The following is a 21,069-nucleotide window of genomic DNA, read 5'->3' on the forward strand; positions in this document are numbered from 1 at the left end:
ATTTAATATATTACTAACTAGCTTTTTCCCGCGGTTCCGCTCGTTTTTAGGGTTCCGTGCCCAAGGGGTGCCAACGGGACCCTATTACTAAGCCTCCGCTGTCTGTACGTCCATCTGTCAGCAGGCTGTATCTCGTAAGCCGTAATAGGTAGACAGTTGAAATTTTTACAGAATGTATTTCTATTGCCGCTATAATAAAAATAATAAAAATTAAATTAAATTAAATAAAGGGGGCTCCCATACATGGAAAAGAAGTCGAAATAAAATTACTAAATTTTACGCGGACGAAGCCGCGGGAAGGTAGGTAAAGGAATAAAATGTGAAATGAAAATATTTTTTATTTTTGAAAATATTTACTATTACACAATCTACATACCCATAGCCAAAATTCCCTCATTGTATGTAGAGACCCAGCAGTGGACCGTAAAAAGATGTTAGACCATAGTTAATTTATCCTTCCCTAAAACAGGAAATATGCACACTATTTGAATTGTCAATACTCAGAAGAGACCTATCTGTTTATTTTATATTCTTTGATCGGAAACTTTAAAATACGTACAACGATAACTTGATACGTACTTATGGCATGTGACATAAGGTACAAATTGCAATGAGTTGCATTTTACACGAACGTGCACGAGTTTGTTATTGTTAAATAAGTGAAAAATACGAATTATATAAAAGAAATAGTTTTACTTACGAATGAAATGTGATTCCTTGACTTTTGGAAACCTTGCTTGTGTAGTTTGTGCAGAATCTCATCACACACGACGGCATTTTCGGTTGTTTTGGGAGACGAAAACAAAATACACATTACTATCAACGACGTCATCGATAGCGCGACGACAGCGGGCGACTGAGCTCAGGTTTGCTAATTAGCTTAGTTTTAACGTGCCACTTGCGGTCCGCGTATAACGTATCTACCTATTTTCTTCTAATATCATTGCTTGGAGCAGTAATTGATGAGGGTTAACCGTTAACGTAAGCGTATTTTTCAATATTATAAGTGCCGCTTAGTAAGTTCTGTCATAAAATATAATGGCATACATACAACTATAGCAACCGTCCCCGGCTTAGCACGGGTAGCTTATTACGATTTCCTTAGGGTTCTCTAATTTTTTTTAAAATAAAATATAGCCTATATGTCACTAAACTTGGAATAGTGATCTTACTTTTAAAGTTGAACATAACTATAACGTGGCGGTAATATCTATGAAACCCGCTGGAATGCGCTGCCCCTCGCGCTGCCCCGCAACTCGCCCGTTTTCGTCCATCCGGTATCCAGTACCGGTGCCGACGTGAGCACGTTGCATGATGTCACTAGCCGTTCGCAGATATTTCGGTCGGCTTATACCTACCTAGCGCCGTATTCACCATCCAACGATGATCCATCCCGGCTATAAGTCAGCTCAAGGCTGCGGTGATTGATGTAGATAGAGTGATAAAGGTAGATACAGGAACATTAGCTTTCTCATTCACTCTAAAAAGAGAGTTACTAATGTGATAAACAGAGACGCAGCTAACCTATTTTTTGTCCCTTATCGTGTAACTGGTTTTTTTTCAAGAATACATACAACTTACATACAAGGCATGCAACTTTAGTTGCGAAACAAACTTTAAGAATTCGTGGCGTAATTGTATTTCTCATGAGTTATTTACTTGTTTTCACATAAAAAACGTTTAATAAAATATTGTTGATCGGTTAATACAAATATTGACTACTAAACAATGGTAATAATTGTCGTGTTATTCATCGTTACGTCGTGCTATTGCTATCTCAAACGCGGTTACGCAGTACTTAAATCTAACTATTATTCTATCTACGATCGTGGACGTATCAAGCAAGAGAGTATTTAAACGAGAGAGAGAGAGAGCACTCACGTTACGAAACAACCTCAATGGTAAAATCTGCTGTACAGCAAGTCTATTCACCATCAAGCAAGCACGATGCAGGACGATTCTGCTGTACGTCCGCGCTATTCACTGTCCATCACCATCTGCACGACGCGGGTGGCGGTGGGGGCGCTCGCTGGATGCATTTACAACATAATTACGCTGGATACATTTTTTAAGCGTCTATCCATCCATCCCGGCTGCACGTCCGCTCAAAGCCGCGGTGCTGGACGCTAAATTCATCGTGCACATCCAGCAAACAATTAATAATAATTATCGACGTACAGCAAGCCTATTCACGGTCTTTTTGCATCGTGCATCGTGCATGGCCTTGGCGGGATGTACAGCAAGATGGATGGTGAATACGGCGCAAGCTTTTATAGATCTAGGTGATTGCGATCGTGCATTGTAGCCTCATTGTAGCCATTGTAGCTGTTAGTGTCATTCTACGGAGAACAAATGCCAAAAAGACAATAACAGTGACTTTAAAAACATATGATTTTGACAGCTTATTTATTTATTTACCACTTGTGATATGATGACGACTTTGGCTTTTATCTTTGAAATTGCGTGAACATAACGAAAACTTGCTACTGCCGTTGAATTTCTCGACAACCCCGGTGGAGGGAGTTTAAATATTTGGAGAGTGGACGTAGAATACTAGAATATATAATTAACATTACAAAGGCAATCGCCAAGCAATAAAGAGTGTCACTCCAACAAGGAGTTCAATATTAATACCTCAATACTTTATGTGTCGTTTTTAATTCTATTTATCATAATAATAGTATTTATTGTTTTTGTGTAAAGTAGTTATTAATATCTTGAGCTACGATGGATCGCAAATTTTTAAATGTTATTCTTCTCGGTTTCGGATTTATGTTTGTGTTTACTGCATTCCAGACTATGGGAAATATAGAGGTAAGATATTATATGATTGGTCTAGTACGATGATTAATACGATAGAACAATAGTTACATAAATAAATACATATTATGTGTTTACATTTTAATGTTTCTAAGCAAATGAAAAATATTCTATAACTAAATGCATGCACTGAAGTGAAACTGCATTATTAGATTTAATAAGCTAGATGAGTATAGTGATTCATTATCATTATTGCAATTCAAGCAATTTCAAACTAGTTCATTAGTAAGTAGTAGTTTCAAGTACAGATACAGGTAGGTACATTACTTTCACATTTCAGCCTTCACATCAAGTTAATACAATAGTTGACATAATGTTTTATTTATCAATATTGAACACCTCATGCTTACTGTTGTTGAGATAATAATTTGTTAAGGAATTTTATTTTTACATAGGTAGGTACTTATTAATCATAAACTTAAGTACCTTTTATCATTTTGCCTACTATTTCTGTTTACATGTGTTATAAAGACATGATTTATTTCAATAAGCAGGTAAATGCTTAGAATACATGCTTAGAAGTGAATTAATCTTAAGGTTCATTGGTGCAAAGTTGATATAAAGTGTTACCTGCCACTTTTCTTATATGAGTATGCAACATAAGTCTAGTGTGAGGCCTAGAAAAGAATAGAATTGAATATATTTTTATTCAAGTAAACTTTTACAAGTGCTTTTGAATCGTCAACTAGTTTAATTTACCACTGGTTTGGAATGCCGTTCCTACCAAGAAGAACCAGTAAGAAACTCAGCGGTTGCTCTTATCAAGTGATTATATTCATGGCTAGTTACTCCCCAACTGGCAAAGGGTGGTAAAGTGTTTTAGCTTTCTCATTTTAATTTTTCGGTAATGATGCTGCATAGAAATCGATTAGGGTATGGATATAACACTGCCATATCCCTGCCAGGTTAGCCTGCTTCCATCTTAAATTGCATCATCACTTATCATCAAGTGAGATCATAGTCAAGGCACAACTTGTATAATAAAAAAAATGTGGAGTTACATACTTAAATATTTCCTTAGTGTATAAGTTTAAACAAATTTTAGAGAAGTGTCAAGAACTCACTACTTTTGACTAATTTTCTAACTATGTAGTAAAATCAGTACTCTTATTATAAATGCGAAAGTGTGTATTGTTTGTTGCTTTATTGGTTTGTTGGTTTGTCCTTTAATCATGTCGCAACAGAACAACGGATTGACGTGATTTTTTGCATGGGTATAGGCAAAGACCTGGAGAGTGACATAGGCTACTTTTATACCGGAAAATCAACGAGTTCCCACGGGATTTTTAAAAACCGAAATCCACGCGAACGAAGTCGTGGGCATCAGCTAGTTCATTAACATTAAGAAACTATTTAAACACATTTTCAAACAAAATTAACTAAACATTATTCAAATAATAATTATACATATAAATAAGTAAGTACTTAATTAGGTAAACACTTTTATATTTTTAAAACTATGTAGATATATAACTAAAAAACTATTATGCATAAAAATAAATAAAAATCTGTTTTAGAATGTACAGGTAAAGCACTTTCATAATATGATACCCCACTTGGTCTAGTTATTTTACTTTGTAAATTGAAAATATCAATTATTTGTTCATGAACACATTTTAATTTTTTTTTGTGATGTAACCACAAATTCACAGTTTTCGGATTTGTGCTATAAGACCTACCTTCCTACCAAATTTCAAGATTTTAGGTCAACGGGAAGTACCCTATAGGTTTTCTTGACAGACACGACGGACAGACAGACAGACAACAAAGTGATCCTATAAGAGTTCCCTTTTAACCGACTTCAAAAAGGAGGAGGTTCTCAATTCGTCGGAATCTTTTTATTTTTTATTTTTATGTATGTTACCAGATTACTCGAAGAGAGACGCCTGGACCGATTTTGAAAATTCTTTTTTGTTTGAAAGGGTATACTTCAAAGTTGGTCCCATTTAAATTTGGTGAAGATCTGATGAACATTTTCGAAAATCACCGGCACCAAAAAGTATTATTATGGAACTATATTAACTCTTGTATATACATAATATATTCAGTAATAAATTAAATTATTTTCAATTTTTAGTCTTTGTGTATCAAAGTCGGTTTTTTTTTCCTTTTGATGTACGGAACCCTAAAAATGCAATCGGAACCCTAAAAATGCAATTGGTGTTAGCAAACACGTGTAATTTTTTTTCTAATTATAGAGGCATTTAAGTAGTGTGTAGGTATTTACTCTTTATCATACTGCATATTGTATCAACCTCAAAGGTTGCTTACATAACACATTCATATTTGATAATTGCAGAATGTTTTTTCTTCCGAGAAGAACTAGCTAGAAACTTTAGCTTAGGCCTTAGCTAAAAGATTTAGCTCTTTAAAAAAAGCTTGAATAAAATATCACTTTGTAAAAGTGTTGCCGAATAAAATACCTTCTTTACAAACCTAAAATTCACTACTCTTTCTTAGCGAGTCAGAATTAAAGCGCAAATTTAAATGATTAAATTAAAGAGAGCGAGAAGATATTTCCATTATTTTTTCACGGAAGGTCATTGGCTTATGTAAAACGGGAGACCCTTATTTGAAATGTTTGTTTGCGTATTTTTAGTTTTACGACATTATGCCATATTCAACTTAAGGAATTGTCCCAAAAAAATGTAAAAGTGCCCAGTAATAAAATATAACAATTTAATTATGCTTAGTCAATCTCGAAAGTAGGTTGATAGTTAGTTGGCGGGATAATCTACCTTTATAAATACACTAGCTTATGCTCGCGACTTCGTCCGCGTGGATTAGTTTGAGCTGTGCGTTGATAGATCAGTCAGTCAGACAGTCACCTTTTCCTTTTATATATTTAGATATTATTATGACCATCTCTTCAAAAAAGCATTTTAAGCTTTACCAATAGCAGCTCAATAGTTAGGTCTCTTTGTCGATCTGCAGTTTTCGAAATGATATCCTGTGGGCTTTTTTTTTTCGAGAGAAAAATCCATCATGGATACCATCGGCCACGGGGGAGCACAGTGGTTATGTCAGACTCCTAACAACTAAAAACCTCACGAAATTCCATCCCACCGCTGACGACGGTGCGCAAGGGACCGACGACGCCTCGTTACTTCGCCAGCGGATGTCCGCCGCAGCATACCCACCACTGGGGCACTACGTGCTCCCAAACACCGTTAGAGGCATGCCGGAACCAAAGCACGCCAACCAACCCGAGGACCACACTGAGCTCCCCATCCTCAAAGTCACCTCAAAACCACCATGATCCAAACTTCATAGTCGCTGATCGTTCTTTCCTGTGCTGGGGACAATACGCAGACAAACTTTCAGCTTTTATAAAATAACGAAGGACTGGCCCACGCGGGCTGTTAGTACATTAGTTTCGACATCAATGGTTATGGCTTATGATTCAATTTTGCAATAAACCCTGTGATATTATACGACACTAAAAAGTTATTGGCATGCCCATATTATATTTATATTTCAAATTATGTAATGTATTCGTATATTGGAAATTTGAGAACATTGTTCGAGATTCTCAAGACCGGCGCTACACCGCTTTGCGCTTGTGTAATAGCAGTTTTTGTTATCGTTTGATCACGACTGCTTTATTTAGATGGTTTTAACTTCTCTTTTTATTCTAGCCTTTACCCATGCAAAAAAGCCAGGAAGGCACGCCCAGGTTCCGCTTCCACTTTAACTTACTTAATAACTTTTCTTTAGATCTTATAGGTTTCCCTACATCTCTAGATTCCACCATTGTAGAGCACTGTAGAGATATAGTCCGCGATAGGTCGAGATATTATATCAATCGAGTTATGAGGCGAGGGGATGCCTCGCACACCCGCACGTCACCTGCGCTCGCCCGCACCGGGTTAACGTGGGGGCTGTGCGGGGCTTTTCATCCCCAATTGCCATTTCAACCTGTCGCGTATCTATGTCCCTTATCTGACTTTTTGAAGATCAGAGAGGAAAAATTTACAGATACTCGTAAGTAGTTCGATGAATGTGGGTTTAATCAATATAGCCCCTACCAGTTACATGCCGCTCATAGTCAAACCTTTGTTCAAGTGATCTGCCAACTCTACGACACTTTCTTTTGTGGATAAAACCAATGAGTCTTAAAAAAAATTATAGATTTTCTGCTATTTGATGGAATAACTTGTGTAATAATTTAGATCTAGGTTACTATACCAAGGACCTAGGTACTTACCTATCTTTGTTATGGTTCGCGTCGGGAAGGAAGATCGTCTGCATTAAAATATATTCCACGTTTTCTTAATCTCCGTGTTCTTAGCTTTTGTCGACCATTCTCAATTTGATCTTTGCAACTACGAATACTTACTGTCTTGCCTAGTTTTCTTCAACCTGATTTCTATCTAGAAGAAACTGACTGACTGTAATATCAACGTACACCTCAAATCGCTCAGAATAGAAATAATGAAAATCAGTACCTTTATTATAAATGCGAAAGTTTGTTTGTTTGTTGCTTTGTCCTTCAATTACGTCGCAACGGTGCAACGGATTGACGTGATAAAGACCTGGAGAGTGACATAGGCTACTTTTTATCCCGGAAAATCAAAGAGTTCCCACGGGATTTTTGAAAAACCTAATTCCACGCGGATATTTTTCACTACCTGATGTCAGCGACTTCGTGGGCATCAGCTAGTGAAAAATATTTATTTAACAAAACAGTTTTGTTTAGAATCTTGAGTTTTCTCTATAACGTTAAAAAAATAATTTTGAGAAATTCCAATTCCGATATCTTTAAAACACCTAAATCTACGCAGCCGGTCTGGGGAAAAGCTAGTTATAAAACGATAGTCTATTAACACCAAATCGCACGCTGCTGCAACCACAAGCTATGTTAAATACTTATCGTTTGATGATGAAACAACTTGATTTACCCCGAGGAATGTACGTCGCTGTGAAATGCTTCATGAATTGACACTGTTTAAGTGGTTTAAGGCATAGGATTTATTTGTTTACAGTCTTATGTCCTTCTACTTAATCCTGGGTTTCTTTACTACACTTATACGTAGTTATCCATTTTATGTGAGACCGCTAGTGCGGCTTCCCGCCTGATCGCTCCAGCTAACCTAGCCGACTTCTGAACTCAGGCAACTCGGGTCGGCGAGGATTTCAGGAAGTGTTGATGCGGAGTCAATGTAGGCTTCTTGTTGGGTAGAAGCACCACTACGTTTAAGTACTTAGTACATTCCGGTGTCTCGTCACTCTCGATGCATGCTCTGCATAGAGCTCTGTCGGTGATACCTATTCCAGCCTGATGTGTCCCAATATTGGGCAAAGGCCATCCTTTCCTCCTTACATCTATCACGGTCTATAGATACTTCGGGCCACACCTTCATAGGCGCATGGAGCTCGTCGCGTCAGCGTTTTAAGGTTATAAACATGGAAAGACACCAAAGCAAAAGCCCTTTTATAAATTTACTGGACATTTTGTACCAGAAATTGATAAAATGAAAAGGAATAGATGAATTAAATCCATAAATCTTTGCGTAAATGAAGTATTAAATTCAACAGTAGATGTTTAGATATAAAATATGAGATATCTACGCGATAGGCAAAGTAAAACATAAATTGTAGGAGAAAAAAAGATAAAAAGAAGACCTGTTAATTTGATATTTATGCAATGGCTCTATCATAAATAGTCATAATCTCTATTTGAAAAAAATATGTAAGATACTGTACCTACACAAAAAATATAAATGAAGGTAGCCATGATATTGCCAAGCAAAGTTCCTGGCCCCTAACTTGGATCCCTGTGCTACGGGAAGCCAGTCTCTTGCCCTCTTAAATCTTAAATTACTTCAAAATAATATCAATACACATTATCCGCAATAGCTGATAGCATCTTTGTTTGTTATACTTAATACATACTTACTTGTCGATAAACTCAAGGATTAATCAATTTAGGTCACACAGATTTATTGGTGTGATACCAATTTTTCAAGGGTATGTTTTTCAATAACATGTCATTTTAATGTTGACATTATTATCAGTTGAATATAATTGAGTCGTCTGAGTCTATCGCAAACTCACGTTTACTTCGATTTTTTTATTGGATTGTTAAAATTGACTTACTAGTTGAATTGGTTTAGTTATTTGTACATAATTATGTATTCTTGTATGATAATTAAGTAAGTACTTCATTAGTATTATTTTAAGAGCAAAAGATTCTTTAAATCATTCGTATAGCAAGTCGAATAGCATGAACATCGAATATTTAGAAATATTTTTCTCAATCCTTAAGTTTTTTTTAAACCATCTTCAGGCTATCTGTTAGCAGATCACAATTTATGGCAAAGCTCTACATTGAATGATGATCCGCTTCTTCCGAATAAAATTGTTTATATTCATTCATAGAAAGTCCTTATAAGTAAATAATTTTAGAAAACCTATAAAGAGATTACTACATATACTTACTCTTAGAGATCTCAGATACCTAACCTAAAATAATACATTTGAGCCGGAAATGATATGAAAACACGAGGGCTCTTTAGACGGGATATGATAGCGAATATTTTTCGCGTTCGTGAAAAGTTTCCGCTAATCAAGATGCTGTTTACTAATCATGTTATCAATAGTTATTTATCACAGAATTCGAAAACTAAAGTAAAGTTTCAAGACTTGAAAATGTCACCGGCGATCATGTATAAAAGGTTGCAAACAAACCTATTGCTCTTGGCCTTACTCCTTAGTGCCAAATACAATCAAATGTTCGTTAAATACTTGAACTTTTAAATGCCATCTTAAACTATGTTTTCGCTGAAGAGAGAAATCATGTAAAACAAGCAATAAACGAGCCCTATTACTTAACACAAGTTTAATATCCAAAACAGCGTCCATAATTTTTGCATTTGATTTACAATTTTACTTACTTGTGAATTTGAAGTAGTACCTACCTATATGTGCTTATGCCAACAACAGATGTCGCTGGAGGGAGATCGCCTGAGCAGCAGTGAAGCATTCATAGCGACGACCGCTATATCAAGTATGAACGATTAAGAAGAATGTGCATTATAAGACGAACAAAGTACAGACAGTCAGACGGACAAATGCAAATTCACCCAAGTATACTCGGATCTCGGAGACCTCGCTTCGTTCGGTCAATAATACAAAAATAATGAATCCGTGATCCTATCAGACTATCAATTCCAAATGTAGGTAGATCCTTTTTCGATTAAGTGCATAAATAACAATACCCAAATCAGTGTTACAACACCGTTGCAACATTATTTTTTATCTGAACATAAAAAGGTGATAAAACCCGGTTTCTTACTAACCTAAAATTGCGATATTAAAGTATAATTTTTGTTCTGAACCAAGATTACCTCCATTTTTGGGTTCGCCCAATTTTGGGCATTGTGTCCTTTTCAATCAGTTGCAAGTTGCAACATAATTCAGACACGGATGGCACTTAAAAGTTGCAAACAAGTTGTCACATTTTCGCAACACATCCACACTTGTTATTAATTGTTATTGTGCATAATATTGTCAACAAAATAACCATGTCCTTGTCTTCTTGTGCACCTTGTTCTGGTTTTCATACAAGGCACGCAAATGTGCCTGTATCAAAATGTACATTGAACAACTTCGTTATGTTTTTTTTGTAAAGAATATTAGCCATGGCCCTTGACTAACATTCCCCTTTTCTGTCCAATTAAGCGTGAAGACAAAAGTGCAACGGGTGGGGTTTGAACCGGCGACCTTTCGAATTTCAGTCCGTATCTTTAACCGTTGACCTATTGAGGCTATCCATACTAATATTATAAATGCGAAAGTGTGTCTGTCTGTCTGTCTGCTAGCTTTTCACGGCTTAACCGTTCACCCGATTTTGACGAAATTTGGTACAGAGGTAACTTGCAACCCGGGGACATAGGCTACTTTTTATCCCGGAAAATTTAAGTTCCCACAGGATTTTTAAAAATCTGCAAACTGTGAATAGGGTTAGATCACACAAAAAACTAGTATTTTCAATTTTCTAAGTAAGATAACTATATCAAAGGTCTTCACCTGTGCATTCTAAAACAGATTTTTATTTGTTTTTATGTATTATGGTTTTTGAATTATCCTGCAAAATGTCGAAAAAATACGACCGTAGTACGGAACCCTCATTGCACGAGCCTGACTCGCACTTGACCGGTTTTTTTAAGACATTAATTTCTACTTTTGTAAATAGTTTACTTAAGTCTTTAAACATCTTTAAAGATAAGTTCTGGTAAGATGGTAAAGACGGCATTTATAAAATATAGCATTTTTTGGAGATTGAAATACCTATATTGATTGAACGTCAAGGACTAAGTTAGAAAAGTGAAAGTTTTTTGGCGGTTTTTCTCACTGGAATCTGCTTTAGAAACCGGATGTAAATTGTAGTCTTGATTGTCATAAAAACGCCTATAAAGCAGGCCTACGTGAGATTTTGATATTCAATAAAACAGCCAAAGCAAAGTCAAAGTCAAATGATTTATTCAAAATAGGTAATTAATAACTCTTTTTGATGGTCAGATGTTGGATTTCTAAGATATAGTGGTGATAATTATTATGCAAACTTGAAGAAGAACTTACTTAAAGAAGTTTTATATACACAATCGGTATATTTCGGTATACCACGCATACTTCTACCTGACTCGAGAGAATTTATTGAAATGAAAATTAAATTGTTTTAAATTGAGAACACGTTGCGATTAAATACCTTATCATGACCTCATCATGATCAACCCATTGCCGGCTCATTACAGAGCACGGTGGACTATGGTCCACCACACTGGCCTTGTGCGGGTAGGCAGACTTCACACGCCTTTGAGTATTACCTATTTATTCTTATTCATCGATTCTATGGTTTTTGTTCTCAGAAAACTATTCTGGACAGTATAACGCAAGATGACCCGAATTTCGTCGGCGACGGCTACACCTCACTCGCCATCATCTACGCCACGCTGGCCATCTGCAACTGGATGGCTCCCTCTATCATCACCATCACGGGGCCAAGAGGCGCTATGTTGATCGGAGCAGTAACTTATTTGTAAGTATACTAGCGACCCGCCCCGGCTTCGCATGGGTGCAATGTAGATACTAATGTGGTGTCATTGAGGTGTCATTGCCTCGCAAACTCTCAAATGAGAGGATTTTTTTCCGACCTAATTCACATTATTTCAATTTCTCTAGGGATCTCTAATTTTTTGAGAGTTAAATTATAGCTATTAACCTTCCTCTTGAATCATTATCTATTGGTGAACACCGCATTAAAATTCGTTGCGTAGTTTAAAAGATCTACGCGTTCATACATACAGACACAGCGGGAAGCGACTTTATCAGAGACTTTTATCGCTTAGTAGTGACCTCTTCAAGGTAACCCTTGGTTGGAATAGCACTATACTGGCAGATAATGCTTAGAGAGAGAGAGCCTGCGCGTGCCTGACCTTCGTTATTTTATAAAAGCTGGTAAAAAAGTTATAAATTATTGTCCCAAACACTGGGAGGAATGTTTGTTCGGATGTTTGTTTGGATGGTCTGGCACGCGCTGGCTTTTAAGCCCATTAGGATGACTACTACAAAAAATGATAAGAAGGAAAATTAACAAACTAGATGATGCCCGCGACTTCGTCCGCGTGGATTTAGGTTTTTAAAAATCTCGTAGGAACTTTTCGATTTTCCGGGATAAAAAGCCTGTACCAAATTTCGTTAAAATTGGTTGAACGCATGGGCCGTGAAAAACTAGCAGACAGACAGACACACTTTCGCATTTATAATATTAGTATGGATTAATCGAAGAGTTATTTTATCAACGCATGATGACTTTCAATTCTTAGGAGAACACTGACCAAACTTCATTCCGTAGTCAAGTAATATTTTAGAATTTAAAGTAGGTAGGTACCTGAGTATATTCCGCAAATCGCGACTACTAAACTCAATAGAGACCAATTTACAGCCATTGCAAATATTTAAAAAAACCGGCCATATTCTTTACAAAAAAAACATAACGAAGTTGTTCAATGTACATTTTGATACAGGCACATTTGCGTGCCTTGTATGAAAACCAGAACAAGGTGCACAAGAAGACAAGGACATGGTTATTTTGTTGACAATATTATGCACAATAACAATTAATAACAAGTGTGGATGTGTTGCGAAAATGTGACAACTTGTTAGCAACTTTTAAGTGCCATCCGTGTCTGAATTATGTTGCAACTTGCAACTGATTGAAAAGGACACAATGCCCAAAATTGGGCGAACCCAAAAATGGAGGTAATCTCGGTATAGTAATCTTACTTTAAAAGTTGGAAATACAAATTATTTGTTCATGACCACATTTTTTTTGTGGTGTAAACACAAATTCTTGGTTTTCAGATTTTTCCCCTTACGTCTGCTATTTTTCCCCTTACGTCCGCCATAAGACTACCTAGACCTACTCGCCAAATTTCATGATTCTAGGTTAACGGAAAGTACCCTGTAGATTTCTTGACAGACAGACAGATAACGAAGTGATCCTATTAGAGTTCTTTTTTTCTTTTTGAGGCACGGAACCCTAAAAACAAGCTTTTGAAATAACATGCTGCAGTCGCAAACAGGCGAAATATTCGGTATGTACATGTTATCGCATTTTGTATTTGGCGCCCTTTTGAAATGGAAGTAGCATGTTCTATTCTGAGGCAGCCATCTTGAGTCGATTGTATTAATACGGGTGGTTGATGGTTTTAAAGCCAGTCTCGTTCTAACTCGAGACTCGACCGAATATTAAATGCTTTTTGTGTTTAGGTCGCCATTTTGATTGAGGTTGCAATAGCAATTGAGCCCTTATCAAGTTAATTTTGCAGTCAGGTTATTATAAAAGGTAAAAACTCTCGATAAGCCTATTCGCATCGTGATTAATATTTAATTGCACTTCTGGGTATGTTTTATATACACAATACACATACAATCTAATGGATGACAACCGTTATGAGATTTACGTTGACTTTTCCAAACACACCGTAGATATTTTATGACTACACCAATTTGGAACTAATGTGATCGTTCTCGTTTAAAACCGAAATGGAATGAATTTAATTATTTCATGTAGGACAGCGGTGATGGCCTATTTAGTCGGGGGTCCTATTCTGGGGGTCGGAGGTTCGATTTCGAGCACTCACCTCTAATTTTTCGGAGTTACGTGCCTTTAAAGCAATTAAATATCACTTGCTTTAACGTAGAAGAAAACATCATGAGGAAACCAGCATACTTGAGAGTTCTTCATAATGTTTCCAAAGGTGTGTGAATTCTACCAATCCGCACTTGGCTAGCGTGGTGGACATTCTGAAAGAAGACCCATGCTCAATACTCAGTAGTGGGCCGGTGAGGGGGTAATAATCACATAATGATGATGATGATGATGTAGGACAATTTGTGCCACTTATGATATTACTAGCTGATGCCCGCGACTTGCGTGGATTGGGCTTTTTGAATCTCTTTGATTTTTTAAGATGAAAAGTCTATGTCCATCCCTCGTAAATTGGGATTACAGCTATCAATGTTTTATCCAGTCAAAATCGGTTAAACGGATGTGCGTGAAAAACTAGCACAGAAAGACAGACAGACAGACAGATACATTTGCGCATTTATAATATTAGTATGGAAGTATGGATAACTGTCCAAGTACCGGTCGCACAGGGTGATTACATTGCAGGTACGTTCTAATGAAAGCCAAGTTGTGCAATGCTTCTATTACAACATACTTAGGTAGTTTAAACAATTACAGTGTAGATTTATAAACTATGATTATTTCTTTAACGTTTATCTGATAAGCATCTTTCCTGGCTATGATTTTATGAATTAATTAATTAGTTAATTGCTATTTACTGGTGTCCTATTCAATTAAGGTACTATTTGCTCAGCTAATAATTTACTAATTATAAAACAACAATTTTTTTTAAAATTAAAATGACTTTCTTCTATAAGGGCTGATTTTCAATTGCCGTATATACTTTATCTGATGAATAAATTTGACATATTGACAGATTTTCTATACGAAAGCTGTTAAAACCTCTACTCCTTAGATAAAAGTTATACAACGATTGAAAAATCAGCCCTAGCACTTCGATTAAAGTCACATACACATAAATACTCATAATGTTAAGTATAATATCACAAGCCATTACATTAACGTCAATACTGCCAAGTGATCCAAATAACCACATAAACATACATTATCAGCAATAGAAAACCGTCACTTTCACCTTTGTTCACACCCTACGCTATACGGACATATTATTACCTAACATCATAGAACTACAGCTGCCTACTTTTTGTCATAACTAACTTGTTAAACGCTCTTTCATCTCGTCATCTACAGTCAAAGGCCAGAACTCGTTTAGCACCTTAATGATCGAATTCGCTTGCACTACACGGCACGGTTTTGCGCACCTCTGAGAGTTTTGCGGAATTGCTACTCGAATTCTGAGGCTGACCGTACCGGCGGGGTGATTACGTAAAACGTTGCAGTAGCGACAGCAACGCGACAGCAGTAGTAATGCGACAGTTCATTTGCTGTCTCTCTTGTTCTTCTTATTTTGCTTTGTGGCTATTGCTATCTCACTGTAGCCGCTGTTACGTGTGACGTTTGACAGCAATGATCGGGAGATACGCCTGTCGTAAGACTGTCGCGAGATACGTAATCACCCCGCCTATCTATCTAGGCGTTGTATTAGAAACTAGCTTATGCTCGCGACTTCGTCCGCGTGGACTACACAAATTTCAAACCCCTATTTCATGGGATGTTGAATTTTCAAAAATCCTTTCTTAGCGGATGCCTACGTCATAATAGCTATCTGCATGCTAAATTTCAGCCCAATCCGTCCAGTAGTTTAAGCTGTGCGTTGATAGATCAGACAGTCACCTTTTCCTTTTAGGAAAGCTTTTATCCCATTCTTCTTTTTTGCTACGTACTATAGGTACCAAACCAAAGTACCAATGGTTGCCTGGTGGAGATTTCTCTGAGCAATAAGACCGCCTTTGCATACAATTGCTTTAGTTTTTAATTTCTTTGTTTTTTTTTCTTGTTTATTTCATGTTTTGTGTGCAATAAAGTATTTCTATCTATCTACTATTTTACTAACAAATGCTACATCTATACATACATATTAATATTATTATCAGTTACTATATTATGTATTAGATCAGTATGATTAATTATTCGGATGGGTCAGGGTGGCTTCCGGCTAAGCAATTACGTAAGTACAACCTAACCGTATTCATGACACTTCCAATTTTATAATAATGTTGGTAACAATGAAAACGACGCATACTACCATTTGAATAATGGGCATCTATCCCATAGATAACAACTTATTTCCCTACTCATATCAGTGACTAATCCCCATTCCCAATTGGTTTGATGCTTGTTTCGTAGATCACTGAAGGCATCATTATTTAAATATGTAAAAATAAAAAGTGACTGACTGACTGATCTGTCAACGCACAGCTCAAACTACAGTAGGTAAAGGAATTAAAAATTCAAAGATAATAGCTTAGCGTAACGAGCAAGTAATTTTCGCGGACGATATGTTGCGTAACAACTGTTTTAGTTTCTTATCAGCTTAGCCATTTACGACATTATAACGTTTTAATTACTGCTGTAGCGTTACTCAATAAATAAATTGTACCTACATTATTTATAAAATACCATTTATGCTTTTAATTTTATTGAAATAACTAGCTTATGCCAGCGACTACGCAAATTTCAAACCCCTGTTTTACCCCGTTAGGGGTTGAATTTTTAAAAATCCTTTCTTAGCGGACGTCTACGTCATAATAGCTATCTGCTCAGCCCAATCCGTCCAGTAGTTTCGGCTGTGCGTTGATAGATCAGTCAGTCAGTCAGTCACCTTTTCCTTTTATATATTTAAGAAGATTGAGATATTTCTGATACCTACAACCTATATGTTTACCTAGTAAGTAGTATGCTTCCTAGTTCCTACTATTCTTTTGCAATGTGTCATAAGTCGTAACTATTAACAGAATAGTCTGTTTTTAAGTTCCAATTTTTTATAGGTAAATGACTCTCATTTTATATTTAGTTACACACATAATTACCGTAGTTTGTACCTACGTATTTCTCAATTGATTGCTTTAGTTGCGCATCATCAGTCATCACGCATGGCCTAACTTCTCATCCGGCAAATGAACATCTCGCCTGTAAACTGTATTAAAAATCCATTCTATAGATAAAGTATACGTTTTCACTGAAGAGAAGCCGAGCTTAGACGTGTACACCAGACCGATCAGATTATTGCAGATAGCTGATGGTGTGCTTTTATGGTGTTATTACTCAATAATCTAATTGGTCGAAGCACACACGTCTGCCTCCGCTGCGCTAGTCTTAGTATCAGTCGAAACAATCATCTTAATGGTGGGGTTTCACTGAAATGGAGTGGGTCATAAAATTATCATGTTTGTCATCTAACAATAAATTGACTGATTATTGAAAACGTCTCCAGTCTGTTCCGCTTTATTGGAAACGCACCCTTATTATGAGTTACAATCTAGAGAATTAATGCTACAAGGTCGAACCACATCCCTCCAAGTCTAATCACGATTCGTACTAATATTTATTTATTTATTTGGTGCATACAAGTAATCAAGTAAATATAGCCCATTGCACAAAATTACCTATAATATTATACAAATATTCGGGTCATACCGCGTCGACACAAAAGGTAAAAATTTGTGTGATGCGGGCATGACCCAGAAAAATACCTAAGTATTAATAACTAATTAGGTTCTTTCAAATTCCAAAGGCTTGTCGAGTTGAACTCATAGAATGCGATCGATACGGGTCCGTTACTATGAAGCCACTGCTTGCATTTCAATCGTGTTTCACGGCGAATTTTTTTCACCTAACCGTGGGGATTTTATGTCATGGTTCTTTTGGTATCTGTTTAAGTTAACAGTTAGAAGAATTTCTTCATTCTAATGCTTAGAGAACTGAGGTCTGGAAGAAGTGCTGACTTACCTATAATAAATAACAGTAGATTAAAAACATTTACTCATTTGATCTTGCTTTAATTTGTCGCTTCTATAAAACCTAAAATACGGAAAAACCGAATCATCGCGCTGGAAGCAGGTACAAAAAATCGCTTAAGAATCTTAGTAACAATGTTTTGCCGGTAAAGTCGTGACTATCAAAGCGCGAAAGAAATACAAAAAATACTTGACATTTCTGGTCCTTCGTACGCGTTGACGCAAACAACGTCACAGACACTTTCTAGTCATAATTTATATTTTCTTACTTTAATATCAAGTAGATAACAGATCAAGTGTTTATTTGATGACCGATAAAAAAGTAATTAATCTAAATTCATTGACATAAAATGACGCAACTTTATCAAGTAGGTAGCGTAATCGAACTTATCAAGGATTTTGTTATATAACTAGATTTTACTAGACTTCTCGAGTGCCTATTTAATAACAAAAACGCTGATATTATAAAAAATATTTTAAAATCTCCTTAGCAAGTGTTTTTAAGTAGTCTACCATTGATGTTGGAATCCTTTATTATTCTAGGTAGTCTACCTAGGACAACTATGTAGGGAAACAAAATATATCTACTACAATTATTCTAAAAAAAAAATTACTAGTCCATTTTAAATTATAAATAGGTAGGTTATATATTTTATATTTTACTAATCTCTCCTAGATACCTAAAACTGTACCTTGCACCATCAAAGATTGACAGGAGGAATAAAGTCACAGGTAGGTAATCGTAGCTAGCAGGCTCTATCTCTAAAATTAAGAATTCAGTCCGATCAGAAACTAGTTCGATTTTTGTGTCCAGTCTGCCGTGTCTAATGGCCGTGACTCTAACTGCACTTGCTACATTTGATTGAATACTAATTACCACATTAACAAAAAACCGGCCAAGTGCGAGTCAGGCTCGCGCAATGAGGGTTCCGTACTACAGTCGTATTTTTTCGACATTTTGCACGATAATTCAAAAACTATGATGCATAAAAATAAATAAAAATCTGTTTTAGAATGTACAGATGAAGACCTTTCATATGATACCCCACTTGATATAGTCACTCACTTCGAAAGTTGAAAATACTAATTATTAGTTCATGACCACAATTTAATTTTTTTTGTGTGATCTAACCCTAAATTCGCGGTTTTCAGATTTTCCCCCAAAATGTCAGCTATAAGATCTACCTACCTGCCAAATTTCATGATTCTAGGTCAACGGGAAGTACCCTGTAGGTTTCTTGACAGACAGACAGACAGACAACAAAGTGATTTTATAAGGGTTCCGTTTTTCCTTTTGAGGTACGGAACCCTAAAAATAGGATACTCTTCGGTTTATAGCAATAACTAATAAGGTAATATTAAATTACAGGAGGTAACGTACGTTTAAGTATATAGACGTGCCAGATCGCCAGTACATTCACTAGAATCGAATCATGTACAAATTCAAGGCTGACGGGTTCAGACACACCCATTTTGTTTCCTACGTCACAACAACGCCTTCGTGCAACGCAATGCACACGATTTTTGTGTGACCTCCGATATAAAATAGTTTACTCGTAGACAAAGTATATAGGTAGATAACATTCCTGACGAAAATTAAATGTTACAAAGGCAAAGGCACTACGCATGACAATGTACTTCAACGATCTTTTAATTTTTTTTAAATATTATAAAAAGAAAAGGCGACCGAGTAACTGACTGACTGATCTATCAACGCACAGTTCAAACTACTAGACGGATCGGGCAGTTTGGCATGCTAATAGCTATTATGACGTAGACATCCGCTAGAAAGGATTTTTGAAAATCCAACCCCTAAAAGGGGTAAAATAGGGGTTTGAAATAATTGTAGTCCACGCGGACAAAGTCGCGGGCATAAAGAATTACGATGAATCGTGTGGAATTTTGATTAAGTACTAAGTACCTACTTAAGTACTCAACGCAATTATTTTTGTGTTCTTATAAAATATTTAACAGCGCCTAGATATTTAACGGTCAACTTTAATCGCTAACAGTCAACAACTGATAATAAGCGTCCTGTTTATTAGTTACATCATTCGTTGTTATTGTTGACTGAGTCTAATTAAAAAGCATTAACCGTAGAATCGTGCTAGGCTCAAATCAGACTGTATTAATGACGGATTAATCGTTTTATACACTATATTAATTAATTTTATTGTACAATAAGTCTAAGGACTTCATGCTTTTGTAACTCATAATGGGAAGTGACTATGATTTCCTTATAGATTCCATTGTTTATTTTTACCATTAAACTGTCCACAATCGGTCAAATATCTATAGGAAATAATTAGATGCTACAATTTTATTAACCTTGTTAGTAATGTAGAACTAGATTTTTCCTGGAAGTGTAATTTATCTATAACTTTACAAATAGCTGAAAATGTTGGTATGTTCGGCGTAGGTGCGATACACTATCTGGTACATTGAACCTCTTTACTGTAGGTACTACTAACTATAGTTAACTACTAACTAACTATAGTTACTAGTTACTAGTAGTGATCATTTACTAATTTAGACGAGTAAAATTAATACCATCACGCATTTCCGTACCTCAAAATGAAAAAACGGGCAAGTGCGAGTCAGGCTCGCGCAATGAGTGTTCCGTACTACAGTCGTATTTTTTCGACATTTTGCACGATAATTCAAAAACTATGATGCATAAAAATAAATAAAAATCTGTTTTAGAATGTACAGGTGAAGACCTTTCATATGATACCCCACTTGATATAGTCACTCACTTCGAAAGTTGAAAATACTAATTATTAGTTCATGACCACAATTTAATTTTTTTTGTGTGATCTAATCCTAAATTCACGATTTTCAGATTTTTCCCCAAATGTCAGCTATAAGATCTACCTACCTGCCAAATTTCATGATTCTAGGTCAACGGGAAGTTTCTTGACAGACAGACAGACAGACAGACAGACAACAAAGTGATCCTATAAGGGTTCCGTTTTTCCTTTTGAGGTACGGAACCCTAAAAAAGGATCACTTATAGGACTACTTCCCGTTGACCTAGAATCTTGAAATTTAGAAGGTAGGTAGATCGTATAGCACAAATCTGAAAACCGTGAATTTGTTACATCACAAAAAAAATCAAAATGTGTTCAGGAACAAATAATTGATATTTTCAATTTTCAAAGTGAGATAACTATACCAAGTGGGGTATCATATGAAAATGATTTACCTGTACATTCTAAAACAGATTTTTATTTATTT

The 21,069-nt window shown here is 36.1% G+C and overlaps 1 protein-coding gene across 1 annotated transcript in view; it reads left to right on the forward strand.

The window, feature by feature from the left end:
• Positions 1-2,426: 2,426 nt before the first annotated feature.
• LOC117987405 (UNC93-like protein MFSD11) overlaps positions 2,427-21,069 on the forward strand; it is a 29,904-nt gene continuing 11,261 nt past the window's right edge. The window contains exons 1-2 of the mRNA XM_034974414.2: positions 2,427-2,814; positions 11,691-11,860. Coding sequence (XP_034830305.1) covers positions 2,728-2,814; positions 11,691-11,860 — 257 coding nt within the window. The 5' untranslated portion in view covers positions 2,427-2,727. The remainder of the gene's footprint in view (positions 2,815-11,690; positions 11,861-21,069) is intronic.

The sequence above is a fragment of the Maniola hyperantus genome, chromosome 13, assembly GCF_902806685.2.
Source record: "Maniola hyperantus chromosome 13, iAphHyp1.2, whole genome shotgun sequence".
NCBI lineage: Eukaryota > Metazoa > Arthropoda > Insecta > Lepidoptera > Nymphalidae > Maniola > Maniola hyperantus.